The following is a 27,147-nucleotide window of genomic DNA, read 5'->3' on the forward strand; positions in this document are numbered from 1 at the left end:
AGCCCCCTGTTATCTGCCCCTGTAACCCTGATGTCTGCCCCCCTGTCCTCCACCAGGTGGCGCTGTCTCTGTGTGTTTCTGTATGGTATCAGAGCGGAGCCCCCTGATATCTGCCCCTGTAACCCTCCTGTCTGCCCCCCTGTCCTCCACCAGGTGGCGCTGTCTCTTTATGTTCCTATATAATATAGTATCAGAGCGGAGCCCCCTGATATCTGCCCCTGTAACCCTGCTGTCTGCCCCCCTGTCCTCCACCAGGTGGCGCTGTCTCTGTATGTTCCTATATAGTATCAGAGCGGAGCCCCCTGATATCTGCCCCTGTAACCCTGCTGTCTGCCCCCCTGTCCTCCACCAGGTGGCGCTGTCTCTGTATGTTACTGTATAGTATCAGAGCGGAGCCCCCTGATATCTGCCCCTGTAACCCTGCTGTCTGCCCCCTGTCCTCCACCAGGTGGCGCTGTCTCTGTATGTTCCTGTATAGTATCAGAGCGGAGTCCCCTGATATCTGCCCCTGTTACCCTGCTGTCTGCCCCCTGTCCTCCACCAGGTGGCGCTGTCTCTGTATGTTCCTGTATAGTATCAGAGCGGAGTCCCCTGATATCTGCCCCTGTAACCCTGCTGTCTGCTTCCTGTCCTCCACCAGGCGGCGCTGTCTCTGTATGTTCCTATATAGTATCAGAGCGGAGCCCCCTGATATCTGCCCCTGTAACCCTGCTGTCTGCCCCCGTGTCCTCCACCAGGTGGCGCTGTCTCTGTATGTTCCTGTATAGTATCAGAGCAGAGCCCCCTGTTATCTGCCCCTGTAACCCTGATGTCTGCCCCCTGTCCTCCACCAGGTGGCGCTGTCTCTGTATGTTCCTGTATAGTATCAGAGCAGAGCCCCCTGTTATCTGCCCCTGTAACCCTGCTGTCTGCCTCCCTGTCCTCCACCAGGTGGCGCTGTCTGTGTATGTATCTGTATAGTATCAGAGCGGAGCCCCCTGTTATCTGCCCCTGTAACCCTGCTGTCTGCCCCCTGTCCTCCACCAGGTGGCGCTGTCTCTGTATGTTCCTGTATAGTATCAGAGCGGAGCCCCTAATATCTGCCTCTGTAACCCTGCTGTCTGCCCCCTGTCCTCCACCAGGTGGCGCTGTCTCTGTATGTTCCTGTATAGTATCAGAGCTGAGCCCCCTGATATCTGCCCCTGTAACCCTGCTGTCTGCCCCCCTGTCTTCCACCAGGTGGCACTGTCTCTGTATGTATCTGTATAGTATCAGAGCGGAGCCCCTAATATCTGCCCCTGTAACCCTGCTGTCTGCCCCCTGTCCTCCACCAGGTGGCGCTGTCTCTGTATGTTCCTGTATAGTATCAGAGCTGAGCCCCCTGATATCTGCCCCTGTAACCCTGCTGTCTGCCCCCCTGTCTTCCACCAGGTGGCACTGTCTCTGTATGTATCTGTATAGTATCAGAGCGGAGCCCCTAATATCTGCCCCTGTAACCCTGCTGTCTGCCCCCAGTCCTCCACCAGGTGGCGCTGTCTCTGTATGTTCCTGTATAGTATCAGAGCGGAGCCCCCTGATATCTGCCCCTGTAACCCTGCTGTCTGCCCCCTGTCCTCCACCAGGTGGCGCTGTCTCTGTATGTATCTGTATAGTATCAGAGCGGAGCCCCCTGATATCTGCCCCTGTAACCCTGCTGTCTGCCCCCTGTCCTCCACCAGGCGGCGCTGTCTCTGTATGTTCCTGTATAGTATTAGAGCGGAGCCCCCTGATATCTGCCCCTGTAACCCTGCTGTCTGCCCCCCTGTCCTCCACCAGGTGGCGCTGTCTCTGTATGTTCCTGTATAGTATCAGAGCGCAGCCCCCTGATATCTGCCCCTGTAACCCTGCTGTCTGCCCCCTGTCTTCCTCCAGGTGGCGCTGTCTCTGTATGTTCCTGTATAGTATCAGAGCGGAGCCCCCTGATATCTGCCCCTGTAACCCTGCTGTCTGCCCCCTGTCCTCCACCAGGTGGCGCTGTCTCTGTATGTTCCTGTATAGTATCAGAGCGGAGCCCCCTGATATCTGCCCCTGTAACCCTGCTGTCTGCCCCCCTGTCCTCCACCAGGCGGCGCTGTCTCTGTATGTTCCTATATAGTATCAGAGCGGAGCCCCCTGATATCTGCCCCTGTAACCCTGCTGTCTGCCCCCCTGTCCTCCACCAGGTGGCGCTGTCTCTGTATGTTCCTGTATAGTATCAGAGCGGAGCCCCCTGATATCTGCCCCTGTAACCCTGCTGTCTGCCCCCCTGTCCTCCACCAGGTGGCGCTGTCTCTGTATGTATCTGTATAGTATCAGAGCGCAGCCCCCTGATATCTGCCCCTGTAACCCTGCTGTCTGCCCCCCTGTCCTCCACCAGGTGGCGCTGTCTCTGTATGTATCTGTATAGTATCAGAGCGGAGCCCCCTGATATCTGCCCCTGTAACCCTGCTGTCTGCCCCCCTGTCCTCCACCAGGTGGCGCTGTCTCTGTATGTTCCTGTATAGTATCAGAGCGGAGCCCCCTGATATCTGCCCCTGTAACCCTGCTGTCTGCCCCCTGTCCCTCCACCAGATGGCGCTGTCTCTGTATGTTCCTGTACAGTATCAGAGCGGAGCCCCCTGATATCTGCCCCAGTAACCCTGCTGTCTGCCCCCTGTCCTCCACCAGGTGGCGCTGTCTCTGTATGTTCCTGTATAGTATCAGAGCGGAGCCCCCTGTTATCTGCCCCTGTAACCCTGATGTCTGCCCCCCTGTCCTCCACCAGGTGGCGCTGTCTCTGTGTGTTTCTGTATGGTATCAGAGCGGAGCCCCCTGATATCTGCCCCTGTAACCCTCCTGTCTGCCCCCCTGTCCTCCACCAGGTGGCGCTGTCTCTTTATGTTCCTATATAATATAGTATCAGAGCGGAGCCCCCTGATATCTGCCCCTGTAACCCTGCTGTCTGCCCCCCTGTCCTCCACCAGGTGGCGCTGTCTCTGTATGTTCCTATATAGTATCAGAGCGGAGCCCCCTGATATCTGCCCCTGTAACCCTGCTGTCTGCCCCCGTATCCTCCACCAGGTGGCGCTGTCTCTGTATGTTACTGTATAGTATCAGAGCGGAGCCCCCTGATATCTGCCCCTGTAACCCTGCTGTCTGCCCCCTGTCCTCCACCAGGTGGCGCTGTCTCTGTATGTTCCTGTATAGTATCAGAGCGGAGTCCCCTGATATCTGCCCCTGTTACCCTGCTGTCTGCCCCCTGTCCTCCACCAGGTGGCGCTGTCTCTGTATGTTCCTGTATAGTATCAGAGCGGAGCCCCCTGATATCTGCCCCTGTAACCCTGCTGTCTGCCCCCGTGTCCTCCACCAGGTGGCGCTGTCTCTGTATGTTCCTGTATAGTATCAGAGCAGAGCCCCCTGTTATCTGCCCCTGTAACCCTGATGTCTGCCCCCTGTCCTCCACCAGGTGGCGCTGTCTCTGTATGTTCCTGTATAGTATCAGAGCGGAGCTCCTTGATATCTGCCCCTGTAACCCTGCTGTCTGCCTCCCTGTCCTCCACCAGGTGGCGCTGTCTGTGTATGTATCTGTATAGTATCAGAGCGGAGCCCCCTGTTATCTGCCCCTGTAACCCTGCTGTCTGCCCCCTGTCCTCCACCAGGTGGCGCTGTCTCTGTATGTTCCTGTATAGTATCAGAGCTGAGCCCCCTGATATCTGCCCCTGTAACCCTGCTGTCTGCCCCCCTGTCTTCCACCAGGTGGCACTGTCTCTGTATGTATCTGTATAGTATCAGAGCGGAGCCCCTAATATCTGCCCCTGTAACCCTGCTGTCTGCCCCCAGTCCTCCACCAGGTGGCGCTGTCTCTGTATGTTCCTGTATAGTATCAGAGCGGAGCCCCCTGATATCTGCCCCTGTAACCCTGCTGTCTGCCCCCTGTCCTCCACCAGGTGGCGCTGTCTCTGTATGTATCTGTATAGTATCAGAGCGGAGCCCCCTGATATCTGCCCCTGTAACCCTGCTGTCTGCCCCCTGTCCTCCACCAGGTGGCGCTGTCTCTGTATGTTCCTGTATAGTATTAGAGCGGAGCCCCCTGATATCTGCCCCTGTAACCCTGCTGTCTGCCCCCCTGTCCTCCACCAGGTGGCGCTGTCTCTGTATGTTCCTGTATAGTATCAGAGCGCAGCCCCCTGATATCTGCCCCTGTAACCCTGCTGTCTGCCCCCTGTCTTCCTCCAGGTGGCGCTGTCTCTGTATGTTCCTGTATAGTATCAGAGCGGAGCCCCCTGATATCTGCCCCTGTAACCCTGCTGTCTGCCCCCTGTCCTCCACCAGGTGGCGCTGTCTCTGTATGTTCCTGTATAGTATCAGAGCGGAGCCCCCTGATATCTGCCCCTGTAACCCTGCTGTCTGCCCCCCTGTCCTCCACCAGGCGGCGCTGTCTCTGTATGTTCCTATATAGTATCAGAGCGGAGCCCCCTGATATCTGCCCCTGTAACCCTCCTGTCTGCCCCCCTGTCCTCCACCAGGTGGCGCTGTCTCTGTATGTTCCTGTATAGTATCAGAGCAGAGCCCCCTGATATCTGCCCCTGTAACCCTGCTGTCTGCCCCCTGTCCTCCACCAGGTGGCGCTGTCTCTGTATGTTCCTGTACAGTATCAGAGCGGAGCCCCCTGATATCTGCCCCTGTAACCCTCCTGTTTGCCCCCCTGTCCTCCACCAGGTGGCGCTGTCTCTGTATGTTCCTGTATAGTATCAGAGCGGAGCCCCCTGATATCTGCCCCTGTAACCCTGCTGTCTGCCCCCCTGTCCTCCACCAGGTGGCGCTGTCTCTGTATGTTCCTGTATAGTATCAGAGCAGAGCCCCCTGATATCTGCCCCTGTAACCCTGCTGTCTGCCCCCCTGTCCTCCACCAGGTGTCGCTGTCTCTGTATGTTCCTGTATAGTATTAGAGCGGAGCCCCCTGATATCTGCCCCTGTAACCCTGCTGTCTGCCCCCTGTCCTCCACCAGGTGGCGCTGTCTCTGTATGTTCCTGTATAGTATCAGAGCGGAGCCCCCTGATATCTGCCCCTGTAACCCTGCTGTCTGCCCCCCTGTCCTCCACCAGGTGGCGCTGTCTCTGTATGTTCCTGTATAGTATCAGAGCGGAGCCCCCTGATATCTGCCCCTGTAACCCTGCTGTCTGCCCCCCTGTCCTCCACCAGGTGGCGCTGTCTCTGTATGTTCCTGTATAGTATCAGAGCGGAGCCCCCTGATATCTGCCCCTGTAACCCTGCTGTCTGCCCCCCTGTCCTCCACCAGGTGGCGCTGTCTCTGTATGTATCTGTATAGTATCAGAGCGGAGCCCCCTGATATCTGCCCCTGTAACCCTGCTGTCTGCCCCCGTGTCCTCCACCAGGTGGCGCTGTCTCTGTATGTTCCTGTATAGTATCAGAGCGGAGCCCCCTGATATCTGCCCCTTTAACCCTGCTGTCTGCCCCCTGTCCTCCACCAGGTGGCGCTGTCTCTGTATGTTCCTGTATAGTATCAGAGCGGAGCCCCCTGATATCTGCCCCTGTAACCCTGCTGTCTGCCCCCCTGTCCTCCACCAGGTGGCGCTGTCTCTGTATGTTCCTGTACAGTATCAGAGAAGAGCCCCCTGATATCGGCCCCTGTAACCCTGCTGTCTGCCCCCTGTCCTCCACCAGGTGGCGCTGTCTCTGTATGTTCCTGTATAGTATCAGAGCGGAGCCCCCTGATATCTGCCCCTGTAACCCTGCTGTCTGCTTCCTGTCCTCCACCAGGTGGCGCTGTCTCTGTATATTCCTGTATAGTATCAGAGCGGAGCCCCCTGATATCTGCCCCTGTAACCCTGCTGTCTGCTTCCTGTCCTCCACCAGGTGGCGCTGTCTCTGTATGTTCCTGTATAGTATCAGAGCGGAGCCCCCTGATATCTGCCCCTGTAACCCTGCTGTCTGCCCCCTGTCCTCCACCAGGTGGCGCTGTCTCTGTATGTTCCTGTATAGTATCAGAGCGGAGCCCCCTGATATCTGCCCCTGTAACCCTGCTGTCTGCTTCCTGTCCTCCACCAGGTGGCGCTGTCTCTGTATGTATCTGTATAGTATCAGAGCGGCGCCCCCTGATATCTGCCCCTGTAACCCTGCTGTCTGCCTCCCTGTCCTCCACCAGGTGGCGCTGTCTCTGTATGTTCCTGTATAGTATCAGAGCGGAGCCCCCTGATATCTGCCCCTGTAACCCTGCTGTCTGCCCCCCTGTCCTCCACCAGGTGGCGCTGTCTCTGTATGTTCCTGTATAGTATCAGAGCGGAGCCCCCTGATATCTGCCCCTGTAACCCTGCTGTCTGCCCCCTGTCCTCCACCAGGTGGCGCTGTCTCTGTATGTATCTGTATAGTATCAGAGCTGAGCCCCCTGATATCTGCCCCTGTAACCCTGCTGTCTGCTTCCTGTCCTCCACCAGGTGGCGCTGTCTCTGTATGTTCCTATATAGTATCAGAGCGGAGCCCCCTGATATCTGCCCCTGTAACCCTGCTGTCTGCCCCCTGTCCTCCACCAGGTGGCGCTGTCTCTGTATGTATCTGTATAGTATCAGAGCGGAGCCCCCTGATATCTGCCCCTGTAACCCTGCTGTCTGCCCCCCTGTCCTCCACCAGGTGGCGCTGTCTCTGTATGTTCCTGTATAGTATCAGAGCGGAGCCCCTTGATATCTGCCCCTGTAACCCTGCTGTCTGCCCCCCTGTCCTCCACCAGGTGGCGCTGTCTCTGTATGTATCTGTATAGTATCAGAGCGCAGCCCCCTGATATCTGCCCCTGTAACCCTGCTGTCTGCCCCCCTGTCCTCCACCAGGTGGCGCTGTCTCTGTATGTTCCTGTATAGTATCAGAGCGGAGCCCCCTGATATCTGCCCCTGTAACCCTGCTGTCTGCCCCCTGTCCTCCACCAGGTGGCGCTGTCTCTGTATGTTCCTGTATAGTATCAGAGCGGAGCCCCTTGATATCTGCCCCTGTAACCCTGCTGTCTGCTTCCTGTCCTCCACCAGGTGGCGCTTTCTCTGTATGTTCCTGTATAGTATCAGAGCGGAGCCCCCTGATATCTGCCCCTGTAACCCTGCTGTCTGCCCCCTGTCCTCCACCAGGTGGCGCTGTCTCTGTATGTTCCTGTATAGTATCAGAGCGGAGCCCCCTGATATCTGCCCCTGTAACCCTGCTGTCTGCCCCCCTGTCCTCCACCAGGTGGCGCTGTCTCTGTATGTTCCTGTATAGTATCAGAGCGGAGCCCCCTGATATCTGCCCCTGTAACCCTGCTGTCTGCCCCCCTGTCCTCCACCAGGTGGCGCTGTCTCTGTATGTATCTGTATAGTATCAGAGCGGAGCCCCCTGATATCTGCCCCTGTAACCCTGCTGTCTGCCCCCTGTCCTCCACCAGGTGGCGCTGTCTCTGTATGTTCCTGTATAGTATCAGAGCGGAGCCCCCTGATATCTGCCCCTGTAACCCTGCTGTCTGCCCCCTGTCCTCCACCAGGTGGCGCTGTCTCTGTATGTATCTGTATAGTATCAGAGCGGAGCCCCCTGATATCTGCCCCTGTAACCCTGCTGTCTGCCCCCCTGTCCTCCACCAGGTGGCGCTGTCTCTGTATGTATCTGTATAGTATCAGAGCGGAGCCCCCTGATATCTGCCCCTGTAACCCTGCTGTCTGCCCCCTGTCCTCCACCAGGTGGCGCTGTCTCTGTATGTTCCTGTACAGTATCAGTGCGGAGCCCCCTGATATCTGCCCCTGTAACCCTGCTGTCTGCCCCCTGTCCTCCACCAGGTGGCGCTGTCTCTGTATGTATCTGTATAGTATCAGAGCGGAGCCCCCTGATATCTGCCCCTGTAACCCTGCTGTCTGCCCCCTGTCCTCCACCAGGTGGCGCTGTCTCTGTATGTTCCTGTATAGTATCAGAGCGGAGCCAACTGATATCTGCCCCTGTAACCCTGCTGTCTGCCCCCCTGTCCTCCACCAGGTGGCGCTGTCTCTGTATGTTCCTGTATAGTATCAGAGCGGAGCCCCCTGATATCTGCCCCTGTAACCCTGCTGTCTGCCCCCTGTCCTCCACCAGGTGGCGCTGTCTCTGTATGTTCCTGTATAGTATCAGAGCGGAGCCCCCTGATATCTGACCCTGTAACCCTGCTGTCTGCCCCCTGTCCTCCACCAGGTGGCGCTGTCTCTGTATGTTCCTGTATAGTATCAGAGCGGAGCCCCCTGATATCTGCCCCTGTAACCCTGCTGTCTGCCCCCTGTCCTCCACCAGGTGGCGCTGTCTCTGTATGTATCTGTATAGTATCAGAGCGGAGCCCCCTGATATCTGCCCCTGTAATCCTGCTGTCTGCTTCCTGTCCTCCACCAGGTGGCGCTGTCTCTGTATGTTCCTGTATAGTATCAGAGCGGAGCCCCCTGATATCTGCCCCTGTAACCCTGCTGTCTGCTTCCTGTCCTCCACCAGGTGGCGCTGTCTCTGTATGTTCCTGTATAGTATCAGAGCGGAGCCCCCTGATATCTGCCCCTGTAACCCTCCTGTCTGCCCCCCTGTCCTCCACCAGGGGCGCTGTCTCTGTATGTTCCTGTATAGTATCAGAGCGGAGCCCCCTGATATCTGCCCCTGTAACCCTGCTGTCTGCCCCCTGTCCTCCACCAGGTGGCGCTGTCTCTGTATGTATCTGTATAGTATCAGAGCGGAGCCCCCTGATATCTGCCCCTGTAACCCTCCTGTCTGCCCCCCTGTCCTCCACCAGGTGGCGCTGTCTCTGTATGTATCTGTATAGTATCAGAGCGGAGCCCCCTGATATCTGCCCCTGTAACCCTGCTGTCTGCCCCCTGTCCTCCACCAGGTGGCGCTGTCTCTGTATGTTCCTGTATAGTATCAGAGCGGAGCCCCCTGATATCTGCCCCTGTAACCCTGCTGTCTGCTTCCTGTCCTCCACCAGGTGGCGCTGTCTCTGTATGTTCCTGTATAGTATCAGTGCGGAGCCCCCTGATATCTGCCCCTGTAACCCTACTGTCTGCCCCCCTGTCCTCCACCAGGTGGCGCTGTCTCTGTATGTTCCTGTATAGTATCAGAGCGGAGCCCCCTGATATCTGCCCCTGTAACCCTCCTGTCTGCCCCCCTGTCCTCCACCAGGTGGCGCTGTCTCTGTATGTTCCTGTATAGTATCAGAGCGGAGCCCCCTGATATCTGCCCCTGTAACCCTGCTGTCTGCCCCCGTATCCTCCACCAGGTGGCGCTGTCTCTGTATGTTCCTGTATAGTATCAGAGCGGAGCCCCCTGATATCTGCCCCTGTAACCCTGCTGTCTGCCCCCTGTCCTCAACCAGGTGGCGCTGTCTCTGTATGTTCCTGTATAGTATCAGAGCGGAGCCCCCTGATATCTGACCCTGTAACCCTGCTGTCTGCCCCCCTGTCCTCCACCAGGTGGCGCTGTCTCTGTATGTATCTGTATAGTATCAGAGCGGAGCCCCCTGATATCTGCCCCTGTAACCCTGCTGTCTGCCCCCTCTCCTCCACCAGGTGGCGCTGTCTCTGTATGTTCCTGTATAGTATCAGAGCGGAGCCCCCTGATATCTGCCCCTGTAACCCTACTGTCTGCCCCCCTGTCCTCCACCAGGTGGCGCTGTCTCTGTATGTTCCTGTATAGTATCAGAGCGGAGCCCCCTGATATCTGCCCCTGTAACCCTGCTGTCTGCCCCCCTGTCCTCCACCAGGTGGCGCTGTCTCTGTATGTTCCTGTATAGTATCAGAGCGGAGCCCCCTGATATCTGCCCCTGTAACCCTCCTGTCTGCCCCCCTGTCCTCCACCAGGTGGCGCTGTCTCTGTATGTTCCTGTATAGTATCAGAGCGGAGCCCCCTGATATCTGCCCCTGTAACCCTGCTGTCTGCCCCCGTATCCTCCACCAGGTGGCGCTGTCTCTGTATGTTCCTGTATAGTATCAGAGCGGAGCCCCCTGATATCTGCCCCTGTAACCCTGCTGTCTGCCCCCTGTCCTCCACCAGGTGGCGCTGTCTCTGTATGTTCCTGTATAGTATCAGAGCGGAGCCCCCTGATATCTGCCCCTGTAACCCTGCTGTCTGCCCCCCTGTCCTCCACCAGGTGGCGCTGTCTCTGTATGTATCTGTATAGTATCAGAGCGGAGCCCCCTGATATCTGCCCCTGTAACCCTGCTGTCTGCCCCCTGTCCTCCACCAGGTGGCGCTGTCTCTGTATGTTCCTGTATAGTATCAGAGCGGAGCCCCCTGATATCTGCCCCTGTAACCCTGCTGTCTGCCCCCCTGTCCTCCACCAGGTGGCGCTGTCTCTGTATGTTCCTGTATAGTATCAGAGCGGAGCCCCCTGATATCTGCCCCTGTAACCCTGCTGTCTGCCCCCGTATCCTCCACCAGGTGGCGCTGTCTCTGTATATTCCTGTATAGTATCAGAGCGGAACCCCCTGATATCTGCCCCTGTAACCCTGCTGTCTGCCCCCCTGTCCTCCACCAGGTGGCGCTGTCTCTGTATGTTCCTGTATAGTATTAGAGCGGAGCCCCCTGTTATCTGCCCCTGTAACCCTGCTGTCTGCCCCCTGTCCTCCACCAGGTGGCGCTGTCTCTGTATGTTCCTGTATAGTATCAGAGCGGAGCCCCCTGATATCTGCCCCTGTAACCCTGCTGTCTGCCCCCCTGTCCTCCACCAGGTGGCGCTGTCTCTGTATGTTACTGTATAGTATCAGAGCGGAGCCCCTTGATATCTGCCCCTGTAACCCTGCTGTCTTCCCCCCCCTGTCCTCCACCAGGTGGCGCTGTCTCTGTATGTTCCTGTATAGTATCAAAGCGGAGCCCCCTGATATCTGCCCCTGTAACCCTGCTGTCTGCCCCCTGTCCTCCACCAGGTGGCGCTGTCTCTGTATGTTCCTGTATAGTATCAGAGCGGAGCCCCCTGATATCTGCCCCTGTAACCCTGCTGTCTGCCCCCCTGTCCTCCACCAGGTGGCGCTGTCTCTGTATGTTCCTGTATAGTATCAGAGCGGAGCCCCCTGATATCTGCCCCTGTAACCCTGCTGTCTGCCCCCTGTCCTCCACCAGATGGCGCTGTCTCTGTATGTATCTGTATAGTATCAGAGCGGAACCCCCTGATATCTGCCCCTGTAACCCTGCTGTCTGCCCCCCTGTCCTCCACCAGGTGGCATTGTCTCTGTATGTTCCTGTATAGTATCAGAGCGGAGCCCCCTGATATCTGCCCCTGTAACCCTGCTGTCTGCCCCCTGTCCTCCACCAGGTGGCGCTGTCTCTGTATGTATCTGTATAGTATTAGAGCGGAGCCCCCTGATATCTGCCCCTGTAACCCTGCTGTCTGCCCCCTGTCCTCCACCAGGTGGCGCTGTCTCTGTATGTTCCTATATAGTATCAGAGCGGAGCCCCCTGATATCTGCCCCTGTAACCCTGCTGTCTGCCTCCCTGTCCTCCACCAGGTGGCGCTGTCTCTGTATGTATCTGTATAGTATCAGAGCGGAGCCCCCTGATATCTGCCCCTGTAACCCTGCTGTCTGCCCCCCTGTCCTCCACCAGGTGGCGCTGTCTCTGTATGTTCCTGTATAGTATCAGAGCGGAGCCCCCTGATATCTGCCCCTGTAACCCTGCTGTCTGCCCCCCTGTCCTCCACCAGGTGGCGCTGTCTCTGTATGTTCCTGTATAGTATCAGAGCGGAGCCCCTTGATATCTGCCCCTGTAACCCTGCTGTCTGCCCCCCTGTCCTCCACCAGGTGGCGCTGTCTCTGTATGTTCCTGTATAGTATTAGAGCGGAGCCCCCTGATATCTGCTGTCTGCCTCCCTGTCCTCCACCAGGTGGCGCTGTCTCTGTATGTTCCTGTATAGTATCAGAGCGGAGCCCCCTGATATCTGCCCCTGTAACCCTGCTGTCTGCCCCCGTATCCTCCACCAGGTGGCGCTGTCTCTGTATGTTCCTGTATAGTATTAGAGCGGAGCCCCCTGTTATCTGCCCCTGTAACCCTGCTGTCTGCCCCCTGTCCTCCACCAGGTGGCGCTGTCTCTGTATGTATCTGTATAGTATCAGAGCGCAGCCCCCTGATATCTGCCCCTGTAACCCTGCTGTCTGCCCCCCTGTCCTCCACCAGGTGGCGCTGTCTCTGTATGTTCCTGTATAGTATCAGAGCGCAGCCCCCTGATATCTGCCCCTGTAACCCTGCTGTCTGCCTCCCTGTCCTCCACCAGGTGGCGCTGTCTCTGTATGTTCCTGTATAGTATCAGAGCGGAGCCCCCTGATATCTGCCCCTGTAACCCTGCTGTCTGCCCCCCTGTCCTCCACCAGGTGGCGCTGTCTCTGTATGTTCCTGTATAGTATCAGAGCGGAGCCCCCTGATATCTGCCCCTGTAACCCTGCTGTCTGCCCCCTGTCCTCCACCAGGTGGCGCTGTCTCTGTATGTTCCTGTATAGTATCAGAGCGGAGCCCCCTGATATCTGCCCCTGTAACCCTCCTGTCTGCCTCCCTGTCCTCCACCAGGTGGCGCTGTCTCTGTATGTTCCTGTATAGTATCAGAGCGGAGCCCCTGTTATTTGCCCCTGTAACCCTGCTGTCTGCCCCCCTGTCCTCCACCAGGTGGCGCTGTCTCTGTATGTATCTGTATAGTATCAGAGCAGAGCCCCCTGATATCTGCCCCTGTAACCCTGCTGTCTGCCCCCCTGTCCTCCACCAGGTGGCGCTGTCTCTGTATGTTTCTGTATAGTATCAGAGCGGAGCCCCCTGATATCTGACCCTGTAACCCTGCTGTCTGCCCCCTGTCCTCCACCAGGTGGCGCTGTCTCTGTATGTTCCTGTATAGTATCAGAGCGCAGCCCCCTGATATCTGCCCCTGTAACCCTGCTGTCTGCCCCCCTGTCCTCCACCAGGTGGCGCTGTCTCTGTATGTTTCTGTATAGTATCAGAGCGGAGCCCCCTGATATCTGCCCCTGTAACCCTGCTGTCTGCCCCCTGTCCTCCACCAGGTGGCGCTGTCTCTGTATGTATCTGTATAGTATTAGAGCGGAGCCCCCTGATATCTGCCCCTGTAACCCTGCTGTCTGCCCCCTGTCCTCCACCAGGTGGCGCTGTCTCTGTATGTTCCTATATAGTATCAGAGCGGAGCCCCCTGATATCTGCCCCTGTAACCCTGCTGTCTTCCCCCCTGTCCTCCACCAGGTGGCGCTGTCTCTGTATGTTTCTGTATAGTATCAGAGCGGAGCCCCCTGATATCTGACCCTGTAACCCTGCTGTCTGCCCCCTGTCCTCCACCAGGTGGCGCTGTCTCTGTATGTTCCTGTATAGTATCAGAGCGGAGCCCCCTGATATCTGCCCCTGTAACCCTGCTGTCTGCCCCCCTGTCCTCCACCAGGTGGCGCTGTCTCTGTATGTTTCTGTATAGTATCAGAGCGGAGCCCCCTGATATCTGCCCCTGTAACCCTGCTGTCTGCCCCCTGTCCTCCACCAGGTGGCGCTGTCTCTGTATGTATCTGTATAGTATTAGAGCGGAGCCCCCTGATATCTGCCCCTGTAACCCTGCTGTCTGCCCCCTGTCCTCCACCAGGTGGCGCTGTCTCTGTATGTTCCTATATAGTATCAGAGCGCAGCCCCCTGATATCTGCCCCTGTAACCCTGCTGTCTGCCCCCCTGTCCTCCACCAGGGGCGCTGTCTCTGTATGTTCCTGTATAGTATCAGAGCGGAGCCCCCTGATATCTGCCCCTGTAACCCTGCTGTCTGCTTCCTGTCCTCCACCAGGTGGCGCTGTCTCTGTATGTTCCTGTATAGTATTAGAGCGGAGCCCCCTGATATCTGCCCCTGTAACCCTGCTGTCTGCCTCCCTGTCCTCCACCAGGTGGCGCTGTCTCTGTATGTTCCTGTATAGTATCAGAGCGGAGCCCCCTGATATCTGCCCCTGTAACCCTGCTGTCTGCCCCCCTGTCCTCCACCAGGTGGCGCTGTCTCTGTATGTTCCTGTATAGTATCAGAGCGGAGCCCCCTGATATCTGCCCCTGTAACCCTGCTGTCTGCCCCCCTGTCCTCCACCAGGTGGCGCTGTCTCTGTATGTTTCTGTATAGTATCAGAGCGGAGCCCCCTGATATCTGCCCCTGTAACCCTGCTGTCTGCCCCCTGTCCTCCACCAGGTGGCGCTGTCTCTGTATGTTTCTGTATAGTATCAGAGCGGAGCCCCCTGATATCTGCCCCTGTAACCCTGCTGTCTGCCCCTCTGTCCTCCACCAGGTGGCGCTGTCTCTGTATGTTTCTGTATAGTATCAGAGCGGAGCCCCCTGATATCTGACCCTGTAACCCTGCTGTCTGCCCCCTGTCCTCCACCAGGTGGCGCTGTCTCTGTATGTTCCTGTATAGTATCAGAGCGGAGCCCCCTGATATCTGACCCTGTAACCCTGCTGTCTGCCCCCCTGTCCTCCACCAGGTGGCGCTGTCTCTGTATGTTCCTGTATAGTATCAGAGCGGAGCCCCCTGATATCTGCCCCTGTAACCCTGCTGTCTGCCTCCCTGTCCTCCACCAGGTGGCGCTGTCTCTGTATGTTCCTGTATAGTATCAGAGCGGAGCCCCCTGATATCTGCCCCTGTAACCCTGCTGTCTGCCCCCCTGTCCTCCACCAGGTGGCGCTGTCTCTGTATGTTCCTGTATAGTATCAGAGCGGAGCCCCCTGATATCTGCCCCTGTAACCCTGCTGTCTGCCCCCTGTCCTCCACCAGGTGGCGCTGTCTCTGTATGTTCCTGTATAGTATCACAGCAGAGCCCCCTGATATCTGCCCCTGTAACCCTGCTGTCTGCCCCCCTGTCCTCCACCAGGTGGCGCTGTCTCTGTATGTTCCTATATAGTATCAGAGCGGAGCCCCCTGATATCTGCCCCTGTAACCCTGCTGTCTGCCCCCTGTCCTCCACCAGGTGGCGCTGTCTCTGTATGTTCCTGTATAGTATCAGAGCGGAGCCCCCTGATATCTGCCCCTGTAACCCTGCTGTCTGCCCCCGTATCCTCCACCAGGTGGCGCTGTCTCTGTATGTTCCTGTATAGTATCAGAGCGGAGCCCCCTGATATCTGCCCCTGTAACCCTGCTGTCTGCCCCCTGTCCTCCACCAGGTGGCGCTGTCTCTGTATGTTCCTGTATAGTATCAGAGCGGAGCCCCTGATATCTGCCCCTGTAACCCTGCTGTCTGCCCCCTGTCCTCCACCAGGTGGCGCTGTCTCTGTATGTTCCTGTATAGTATCAGAGCGGAGCCCCCTGATATCTGCCCCTGTAACCCTCCTGTCTGCCCCCCTGTCCTCCACCAGGTGGCGCTGTCTCTGTATGTTCCTGTATAGTATCAGAGCGGAGCCCCCTGATATCTGCCCCTGTAACCCTGCTGTCTGCCCCCTGTCCTCCACCAGGTGGCGCTGTCTCTGTATGTTCCTGTATAGTATCAGAGCGGAGCCCCCTGATATCTGCCCCTGTAACCCTGCTGTCTGCCCCCTGTCCTCCACCAGGTGGCGCTGTCTCTGTATGTTCCTGTATAGTATCAGAGCGGAGCCCCCTGATATCTGCCCCTGTAACCCTGCTGTCTGCCCCCCTGTCCTCCACCAGGTGGCGCTGTCTCTGTATGTTCCTGTATAGTATCAGAGCGGAGCCCCCTGATATCTGCCCCTGTAACCCTGCTGTCTGCCCCCCTGTCCTCCACCAGGTGGCGCTGTCTCTGTATGTATCTGTATAGTATCAGAGCGCAGCCCCCTGATATCTGCCCCTGTAACCCTGCTGTCTGCCCCCTGTCCTCCACCAGGTGGCGCTGTCTCTGTATGTTCCTGTATAGTATCAGAGCGGAGCCCCCTGATATCTGCCCCTGTAACCCTGCTGTCTGCCCCCCTGTGCTCCACCAGGTGGCGCTGTCTCTGTATGTTCCTGTATAGTATCAGAGCGGAGCCCCCTGATATCTGCCCCTGTAACCCTGCTGTCTGCCCCCCTGTGCTCCACCAGGTGGCGCTGTCTCTGTATGTTCCTGTATAGTATCAGAGCGGAGCCCCCTGATATCTCCCCCTGTAACCCTGCTGTCTGCCTCCCTGTCCTCCACCAGGTGGCGCTGTCTCTGTATGTTCCTGTATAGTATCAGAGCGGAGCCCCCTGATATCTGCCCCTGTAACCCTGCTGTCTGCCCCCTGTCCTCCACCAGGTGGCGCTGTCTCTGTATGTTCCTGTATAGTATCAGAGCGGAGCCCCCTGATATCTGCCCCTGTAACCCTGCTGTCTGCCCCCGTGTCCTCCACCAGGTGGCGCTGTCTCTGTATGTTCCTGTATAGTATCAGAGCGGAGCCCCCTGATATCTCCCCCTGTAACCCTGCTGTCTGCCCCCTGTCCTCCACCAGGTGGCGCTGTCTCTGTATGTTCCTGTATAGTATCAGAGCGGAGCCCCCTGATATCTCCCCCTGTAACCCTGCTGTCTGCCCCCCTGTCCTCCACCAGGTGGCGCTGTCTCTGTATGTTCCTGTATAGTATCAGAGCGGAGCCCCCTGATATCTCCCCCTGTAACCCTGCTGTCTGCCCCCTGTCCTCCACCAGGTGGCGCTGTCTCTGTATGTTCCTGTATAGTATCAGAGCGGAGCCCCCTGATATCTGCCCCTGTAACCCTCCTGTCTGCCTCCTGTCCTCCACCAGGTGGCGCTGTCTCTGTATGTTCCTGTATAGTATCAGAGCGGAGCCCCCTGATATCTGCCCCTGTAACCCTGCTGTCTGCCTCCCTGTCCTCCACCAGGTGGCGCTGTCTCTGTATGTTCCTGTATAGTATCAGAGCGGAGCCCCCTGATATCTGCCCCTGTAACCCTCCTGTCTGCCCCCCTGTCCTCCACCAGGTGGCGCTGTCTCTGTATGTTCCTGTATAGTATCAGAGCGGAGCCCCCTGATATCTCCCCCTGTAACCCTGCTGTCTGTCCCCTGTCCTCCACCAGGTGGCGCTGTCTCTGTATGTTCCTGTATAGTATCAGAGCGGAGCCCCCTGATATCTGCCCCTGTAACCCTGCTGTCTGCCCTCCTGTCCTCCACCAGGTGGCGCTGTCTCTGTATGTTCCTGTATAGTATCAGAGCGGAGCCCCCTGATATCTCCCCCTGTAACCCTGCTGTCTGCCCCCTGTCCTCCACCAGGTGGCGCTGTCTCTGTATGTTCCTGTATAGTATCAGAGCGGAGCCCCCTGATATCTGCCCCTGTAACCCTGCTGTCTGCCCCCTGTCCTCCACCAGGTGGCGCTGTCTCTGTATGTTCCTGTATAGTATCAGAGCGGAGCCCCCTGATATCTGCCCCTGTAACCCTGCTGTCTGTCTCCCTGTCCTCCACCAGGTGGCGCTGTCTCTGTATGTTCCTGTATAGTATCAGAGCGGAGCCCCCTGATATCTGCCCCTGTAACCCTCCTGTCTGCCTCCCTGTCCTCCACCAGGTGGCGCTGTCTCTGTATGTATCTGTATAGTATTAGAGCGGAGCCCCCCGATATCTGCCCCTGTAACCCTGCTGTCTGCCCCCCTGTCCTCCACCAGGTGGCGTTCTCTCTCAGGTCCAGGTTCCTCAGGGCCCCTTGTTTCGGGTGCAGGGCTCCGCGGTCGCCCTCTGGTGTAACGCCACCGGTTACCCGGCCAGAGGCTTCGAGTGGTCCATTCACCCGGCCCAGTCTCCCAGACAGAGGTTGCAGATTGTCAGCTCTGTGGACCCCGACTTTTCCTACGCTATATACAGAGAGCGGCTGAACGTCCGGCGAGAGATTTACCTGGAGAAGGTGAGAAAAGACTCCGCGAGACTCCACCTCGTCCACATCCAGGCGACGGACGCGGGCGACTACGAGTGCTACGCCCCAAGCTTACGACACGACTACTACGGGAGTCACAGCGCAAGCGTCAGGCTGTCAGGTAGTCGTGTAACTCCTCCCATTACTCTATGTAACCCCTCTATTACTCTATATAACCCCTCCCATTACTTTTTATAACACCTCCCGTTACTTTATATAACTCCTCCCATTACTCTATATAACTCCTCCCATTACTCTATATAACCCCTCCCATTAATTTTTATAACTCCTGTTACTTTATATAACCCCTCCTATTACTCCACATAACTCCTCCCTATAACCCCTTCCATTACTCTATATAACCCCTCCCATTACTCTATATAACCCCTCCCATTACTTTACATATCTCCTCCCTTTACTCTATATAATCCCTCCCATTACTCAATATAATCCCTCCTATTACTTTACATAACTCCTTTTATTACTTTACATAACTCCTCCCATTACTTTATATAACTTCTCCCATTACTTTATTTAACCCCTCCCAATACTCTATATAACCCCTCCCATTACTTTACATAATTCCTACTATTACTCTATATAAATCTTCTATTACTTTATATAACCTCTCACATTAATTTACATAACTCCTCCTATTACTTTACATAACTCCTCCCATTACTCTGTATAACTCCTTCCATTACTCAATATAACTCCTCCCATAACTTTTTATAACTCCTCCCATAACTCTATATAACCCCTCCCATTACTTTACATAACTACTCCCATTACTCTATATAACCCCTCCCATTACTTTATATAACCCCTCCCATTACTTTACATAACCCCTCCTATTACTTTATATAACGTCTCATATTAATTTACATAACTCCTCCCATTACTTTACATAACTTCTCCCATTACTTTTTATAACCCCTCCCATTACTTTATGTAACTCCTCTCATTACTCTATATAACCCCTCCCGTTACTTTACATAACTCCTCCCATTACTTTACATAACTCCTACCATTAATTTACATAACTCCTCCCATTACTCTGTATAACTCCTTCCATTACTCTATATAACTCCTCCCATAACTTTTTATAACTCCTCCCATTACTCTATATAACCCCTCCCATTACTCTATATAACCCCTCCTATGACTCTATATAACCCCTCCCATTACTTTATATAACACCTCCCATTACTTTACATAACTCCTCCCATTACTTCATATTACCTCTTACATTAATTTACATAACTCCTCCCATTATATAACCCCTCCCATTACTTTACATAAATCCTCCCATTAATCTACATAACTCCTCCCATTACTCTTTATAACTCCTTTTATTAGTCCATATAACCCTTTCCATCATTGTATCCCTTCCACTTATTTGCATATCCCTCCCGCTAGTTGATATAACCCCGCCCTCTGTATAACTCCGCCTCTCCCTGCTCTCCTCAGTGATTCCTGACTTGCTGCAGGTCTCGTTGCTGTCGCCTGAGGAGCTGACACTTCATGCGGAGTCCTCGGTGACCCTGACGTGTGAGGTGGTCTCTGGCACTGCCCAGCACACCCACATCTCCATCACCTGGTACCAGAGCAGACTGGAGGCCGACAGGCCCATCGCCACCTGCTCCGAACAATCTGTCATGTCCGTGGCAGCCGCCTTCCAGGACCGGCACTGGGCCAGCGAGCTGCGGCTGGAGAAGGTGTCGGCCACCCGCTACCAGCTGTCCCTGAGTGCCCTGCGGGGCACTGATGACGGGCACTACTACTGCCAGGCCACCGAGTGGATCCAGGACCCAGACAGAAGCTGGTACCCACTGAGCAGCAAGAGGAGCCGAGGCACCGCCGTCCACGTCCACGCCGCAGGTACTCGCCAGTGCTCAGCCAGCCTCGGGGTGTTGTACAGGGTTAAACGGCCAGGACTGGAGCCATGGATGATGTCATGTATGTCCTGTGATGTCACCTGCTGATTGGACTGTAAAATGCCTTCTCCTGATCACATGACCAGACAGTGATGACGATGTTATCTTTGCATTGCAGATGTGATGTCGGCCGTCCACAGCTCCACCGCAGACGGGACTCATCCCAAGGTCTTCTACATCCTCATGTTACAGCTCCCCCTGGTGGCCTGGGCAGCTTACTGAGGCTCTCAGTCCTCCCACTGATCCAGCACCTGATGATCTGGACATTGCACCAATAGACCTTGTGGCGAAACCAACCTCGCCACTGGGTTTTGGAGGGGCCTGAGTACTAGCCTCTTGCCCCAGGATTATGGGCCCTCTCATCAGCCAGGCCTCATTTGTTCACAAAGGACTTGGACTAACTTGAACCCTGGTCTAATTCGTGCCATTTTGGGATGTTAAATGTCTATGTGTATTGAAAAGGGTGGGACATTGTATACGTTGAGTAGGGAGGTCTGTTCCATTGTCTCTCTGTGTATTGGCGATGTCCTTTGTCCTGAGAGATAATTGAATTACTTCTCGGGTGTCTCCAGGACAGAGGATATTGTGTATTCGTCTGCCTGTGATGATTGCATCAACCCAGTGTGAGGTAATTCTATCACGGACAGAGGGGAGGATTTTGTGTGGGAGTGTCTGAGTGTATTGTACGTGGTTATTGGCTGTTTTTACAAAACCCTGGGGTGGTAACTTTGTTGGAAGATGTGTATAAAATGCTTGTGTGTTAAAATAAAGAGAGTTCCTGTTTTATACCTTCATGAAGTCTTGGCTCATGTTTGGCTCATGGAATAACTACACTCTTGGGGATTGCTATATCATAATACTTCCCTGAGTATAAGCTCTTGTAAGAGCTTGTTCCTGGTTCCTGTCTCTGGATTTAGGAGAGGTTCACCCACTGGTCGTAGGTCCAGGGTGGGTAGGAGACGGCGAGACCTCCACCAAGCTTCGGCGGTTCGTGGGGTCTGCAGTGCTGACGGGGTCAAGTGGAGTGCTTGGAGTCCTCTGGAAGCACTAGGAGCATCCATCGACGGAGGTACCCGGTCGGGGTGCTAGGCGTTCCGTTACAGACCTGTTCTAGGAGACGCCCTAGAGGGGCCCAGGATGCCCTGCCGCCTCTCCTGCTAGGATCGTACCTTGGTCTTACATCTGCAGGCTCAACACAGGACAGCAGGGGGCAGCAGAGAATGTATTGCCGTCCACGTCCTCCGTTATCCGCGTCCTCTCTGGTGAATAAATTCTTGTTCTCAGCCGCACCGGTCTCTCCAGTTACTACACAGGTGGAATAATGTAGATATCACCACCACAGGGGCAGCACTGTGCCCAGGCCATAGAACAGGAAAATTAGAAAAGGGCGTGCGGTCAGGATGAGCAAATCACTTCCATTTCGTACCGAATTTTCCAAAAAGTTTGGATTCTTCCTGTGGGCGAGTGAGTGTGAGAGAGAGCGAGAGAGTGACTGGCTTATGATACTCCTCAATCAGAGGGCACTGATGGATGGCACCGAGTATGCATGAGGAGTATCGTAAGCCAGTACCCCAACCGAGGCCCCTCAGCCAGGCAGACATGTTTTCTATGCTCAGCTTTGTTACAGGCTAGTTACCCAGAGCGGGGCTCTCACTTAGGCTACATTCACACGTCAGTATTTTTCTATATCCCGATTTTCGGTCCGTTTTTTGCGGATCCGTTGTTCCTGAAAATGTTTCCGTATGTCATCCGTTTTTTGCGGATCCGCAAAAAACAGAAACATGTATAAATTTCAATAAGCAAATAAAGTTGTTTGGATTTCTTTAAAAAAAAAAAAAAAATGTAAATGTAATTTCCAGGAACGGAATCCGCATAAAACGGATGACATACGTAATGACATCCGAATGTCTTCCGTTTTTTGCGGATCCATTGACTTTGTATTGTACCAGGATCCGAATTTTGCGGAATAGAATAGGACATGTTTTATATTTAAACGGACATGCGGAACGGAACAACGGAAACGGACAGCACACATTGTGCTGTCCGATTTTTTCCAGGACCCATTGAAAATGAATGGGTCCAGATCTGTTCCGCAAAAAACGGAACAGATCAGGAAAGAAAAAACGGACGTGTGAATGGACCCTTACATGTCTCTTTTCCAGAGAAGAATGATGTTGGACAGAAACGCAGCAAGAGGTAAAAGATCTTATTATGAAACAGCACCGACTGAACAGTTTGAGGCTACCACCAAAAACCTAATGGGGAAAAAGAGGGAAAACTGATCAGGGAGATTCTATCAATATAGATATTACAGATGAGTTCATCCTGAATTTTTGAAAAACATTTGTATTTTAACAAACCCAAATATTTTGCAATCCATTGTAGGCAAATCCAGCCGGATCTGGAAAACGTGGACAATTCAGCTTTCTTCCCAAACGAACTATAAAAGCAGAATGTTTTCAGCTACAGGATAGACTTTTAAACAGAATTCCTAGCATAAGTAGAATAATAGCTAAGCCAGCCTCTCATCTGCAAACAGCCCTTCCAGGACAAAAACCTTTTAGTGGAGCAAAATCAGATTATCAGAATATTTTTAGCTGAGAGGCCTCGATGGGACCATTCCTGCGTACTATGTCTATTATGGAGACCACATAGTATGTGTGATGACTATTGTGGTCTAGGCAAGGCTCCTCTTGGTTTCTGGGAAAAAATATGTCCAAATTAGCAAGTCTAACATCAGCTGGCATCAGAAAGAATTAAAGGGGTCCTCTCACTTCAGCAAATAGCAATTATCATGTAGACAAAGGTATAAGGATTTTTCAAGATTTTTTTTTACTGATGACCTAGCCTCAGGATAGCCCATCAGTATCTGATCGGTGGGTGTCCGACACCCGGGACCTCCGCCAATCAGCTGTTGTGACAAGGCAGCGGCGGCTGCGGCCTTTTCCGCTCTCCCAAAGCACAGCGGCGTACACTGTATAGTGGCCGTGCTTGGTATTGCGCTCAGTCCCATTTACTTCTATAGGGCTGACCTGCTCCTAGGCCACGTGATCGATGAACGTGTCGTCGTTGGCTTAGGAAAAGCAGAGACAAGGCCACGGCACTCACAGGAACACCGTTGCCTTCTCGAACAGCTGTCGGACCCCCACCGATCAGATACTGATGACCTATCCTGATGATAGGTCATCACTAAAAAAAATCTCGGAAAAACCCTTTAATACCAGGCACTTACTAATGTATTGTGATTCTCCATATTGCTTCCTTTGCTGGATTGATTTATTTTTCCATCACATTATACACTTCTCGTTTCCATGGTTATGACCACCCTGCAATCCAGCAGCAGTGGTTGTGCTTGCACATTATAGGAAAAAGCACCCGCCTACACACACACCCACCAGAAGGAACAGTGCCTTCTTATAGTGTGCAAGCACGACCAAGCCAGGATCCTTCCAAAAGGCAAAAAAAAAAACAAAAAAAAAAACTATGTCTTGCTTAGCAGACTGGTCTTAGGGGGTGTTTCTTTAACAATAGGGAGACCAAAAAATATGCATTATGAGTATTATATGCCAGACAACAATAATCTTAAGTTTCTAGGTAGAATATATACAGTGTGACCTCATCCTGTACAGTGTGACCTCATCCTGTACAGAGTGACCTCATCCTGTACAGAGTGACCTCATCCTGTACAGTGTGACCTCATCCTGTACAGAGTGACCTCATCCTGTACAGAGTGACCTCATCCTATACAGTGTGACCTCATCCTGTACAGTGTGACCTCATCCTGTACAGAGTGACCTCATCCTCTACAGTGTGACCTCATCCTGTACAGTGTGACCTCATCCTGTACAGAGTGACCTCATCCTCTACAGTGTGACCTCATCCTGTACAGTGTGACCTCATCCTCTACAGTGTGACCTCATCCTGTACAGTGTGACCTCATCCTGTACAGAGTGACCTCATCCTGTACAGAGTGACCTCATCCTGTACAGTGTGACCTCATCCTGTACAGTGTGACCTCATCCTGTATAGTGTGATCTCATCCTGTACAGTGTGACCTCATCCTGTATAGTGTGACCTCATCCTGTACAGTGTGACCTCATCCTGTACAGAGTGACCTCATCCTGTACAGTGTGACCTCATCCTGTACAGAGTGACCTCATCCTGTACAGAGTGACCTCATCCTGTACAGAGTGACCTCATCCTATACAGTGTGACCTCATCCTGTACAGTGTGACCTCATCCTGTACAGAGTGACCTCATCCTCTACAGTGTGACCTCATCCTGTACAGTGTGACCTCATCCTGTACAGAGTGACCTCATCCTCTACAGTGTGACCTCATCCTCTACAGTGTGACCTCATCCTCTACAGTGTGACCTCATCCTCTACAGTGTGACCTCATCCTCTACAGTGTGACCTCATCCTCTACAGTGTGACCTCATCCTGTACAGTGTGACCTCATCCTGTACAGTGTGACCTCATCCTGTACAGTGTGACCTCATCCTGTACAGTGTGACCTCATCCTGTACAGTGTGACCTCATCCTGTACAGTGTGACCTCATCCTGTACAGTGTGACCTCATCCTATACAGTGTGACCTCATCCTGTACAGTGTGACCTCATCCTGTACAGTGTGACCTCATCCTATACAGTGTGACCCTATCCTGTACAGTGTGACCCTATCCTGTACAGTGTGACCCTATCGTACACTTTGTGATGTCATCATATACAGTGTGACCTCATCATACACTGAGGGGCCCCAGCTGCAGCTATTAGAGTAGAACCTACAATATTAGATGTTCTGGTCCAGTGTCTGTTCCTGTAGAAGACCTCCCTAGTGTTGGGCCGGCTGTGAGAACAGGCTGCACGTCAGTGACCTGGTTCTATCACAGTTTCCCGCAGACATGTGACATGCGGCAGCTGAGCTGAGAAAGCTGATTATAAGAAGCTCATCATCCGGAGACGAGGGGGGTGCTGATCCGGTCTCCTCCAGGTAACGCTGCTCAGTGCCTGGAGGAGAGAAGATCCTGGCAGATGTCAGAGCCCAGGAGCGGTACACCGAGGGGTACACAGATGAGATAGGGGGGCAATTACAGGATGAGACCCCCACCCCCAGGATCTCTGCACTTGGTCACACCACCTGTGGGGCAGGGGAAGGAGGACGAACATGAGCCAGTTCTACAGAGCCCACAACATAACCACCCGGAGAACGTCACCAGCACATTGCGATCACAGCAAAACCTCCCAACAGTGCCACGTAGTGTCCACATAGCAGTGCCACGTAGTGTTCCATGGCAATGCCACGTAGTGTTCACGTAGTGTTCCATGGCAGTGCCACATAGTGTCCACAAAGCAGTGCCACATAGTATCAACATAGCAGTGCCACATAGTGTCCAGATAGCAGTGCCACGTAGTATCCACATAGCAGAGCTACATAGTGTCTGCATAGAAGTACCACGTAGAGTCCACATATTAGTGCCACATAGTGTCCGCGTAGAAGTACCACGTAGTGTTCGCATAGCAGTGCCGAGTAAACATAGCAGTGCCACGTATGAATCCACATAACAATGCCATAGATTGTATATATGAGAGAAATAGTAACACAGGGGGCGCTCCATTCATAGTGAGGTCCACTCACCAGATAGAGCTGAGCATGGAGCGGCACAGCTCAGTGAGACACTTGTGGACTGCGGTGCCCCTCACTGGCTCCATAGATCACGTGTAGACGTAGATATGAGGGCCACGGATAATGACTGTTATTACAGTAATACACAATAGCCTCCAGGGGTGACGTGTTTCAGGCGCCATCTGCCTCCTTCTTCAGATACAAATGGTTAGATGCAGAGCAGAAGATTGTAGAGGGAGGAAGGAAGACCAAGAGACTGTGGGGTAGGAATCAGCACAGTGTGAACAGCGACTGAGGAACTGTGGAGCAGAAAATAGCACAACGAGCATCAACAAACCAACTACAGTGTGAACAGTGACTGAGGAACCGTGGAGCAGAAATCAGCACAACGAGCATCAACAAACCAACTACAGTGTGAACAGCGACTAAGGAACTGTGGAGCAGAAATCAGCACAACGAGCATCAACAAACCAACTACAGTGTGAACAGCGACTGAGGAACTGTGGAGCAGAAATCAGCAGAACAAGCATCAACAAACCAACTACAGAGTGAACAGCGACTGAGGAACTGTGGAGCAGAAAGCACAACGAGCATCAACAACCAAACTACAGTGTGAACAGCGACTGAGGAACTGTGGAGCAGAAATCAGCACAACGAGCATCAACAAACCAACTACAGTGTGAACAGTGACTGAGGAACTGTGGAGCAGAAATCACACCAAGCATCAACAACCCAACTACAGTGTGAACAGCGACTGAGGAACTGTGGAGCAGAAATCACACCGAGCATCAACAACCCAACTACAGTGTGAACAGCGACTGAGGAACTGTGGAGCAGAAAGCACAACGAGCATCAACAACCCAACTACAGTGTGAACAGCGACTGAGGAACTGTGGAGCAGAAATCAGCAGAACGTGCGTCAACAACCCAACTACAGAGTGAACAGCGACTGAGGAACTGTGGAGCAGAAATCAGCACAACGAGCATCAACAACCCAACTACAGTGTGAACAGTGACTGAGGAACTGTGGAGCAGAAAGCACACCGAGCATCAACAACCCAACTACTGTACAGTGTGAACAGCGACTGAGGAACTGTGGAGCAGAAAGCACACCGAGCATCAACAACCCAACTACAGTGTGAACAGTGACTGAGGAACTGTGGAACAGAAAGCACACCGAGCATCAACAACCCAACTACAGTGTGAACAGTGACTGAGGAACTGTGGAACAGAAAGCACACCGAGCATCAACAACCCAACTACAGTGTGAACAGTGACTGAGGAACTGTGGAGCAGAAAATAGCACAACGAGCATCAACAAACCAACTACAGTGTGAACAGTGACTGAGGAACTGTGGAGCAGAAATCAGCACAACGAGCATCAACAAACCAACTACAGTGTGAACAGCGACTGAGGAACTGTGGAGCAGAAATCAACACAATGAGCCTGAAAAACCCAACTACTGTACAGTGTAAACAGTGACTGAGGAACTGTGGAGCAGAAATCAGCAGAACGTGCGTCAACAAACCAACCACAGTGTGAACAGTGACTGAGGAACTGTGGAGCAGAAATCAGCACAACGAGCATCAACAAACCAACTACAGTGTGAACAGCGACTGAGGAACTGTGGAGCAGAAATCAACACAATGAGCCTGAAAAACCCAACTACTGTACAGTGTAAACAGTGACTGAGGAACTGTGGAGCAGAAATCAGCAGAACGTGCGTCAACAAACCAACTACAGAGTGAACAGTGACTGAGGAACTGTGGAGCAGAAATCAGCACACCGAGCATCAACAACCCAACTACAGTGTGAACAGTG

General features: G+C 53.9%; 1 protein-coding gene across 1 annotated transcript in view; it reads left to right on the top strand.

Annotated features, from left to right (window-relative positions):
* The window catches only part of LOC120993162 (immunoglobulin superfamily member 3-like), a 40,787-nt gene extending 20,855 nt beyond the window's left edge, over positions 1–19,932 (top strand). The window contains exons 2-4 of the mRNA XM_040421729.1: positions 17,521–17,886; positions 19,236–19,646; positions 19,821–19,932. Coding sequence (XP_040277663.1) covers positions 17,521–17,886; positions 19,236–19,646; positions 19,821–19,924 — 881 coding nt within the window. The 3' untranslated portion in view covers positions 19,925–19,932. The remainder of the gene's footprint in view (positions 1–17,520; positions 17,887–19,235; positions 19,647–19,820) is intronic.
* Positions 19,933–27,147: the final 7,215 nt, after the last annotated feature.

Source organism: Bufo bufo, chromosome 3, assembly GCF_905171765.1.
Source record: "Bufo bufo chromosome 3, aBufBuf1.1, whole genome shotgun sequence".
Classification (NCBI taxonomy): Eukaryota; Metazoa; Chordata; class Amphibia; order Anura; family Bufonidae; genus Bufo; species Bufo bufo.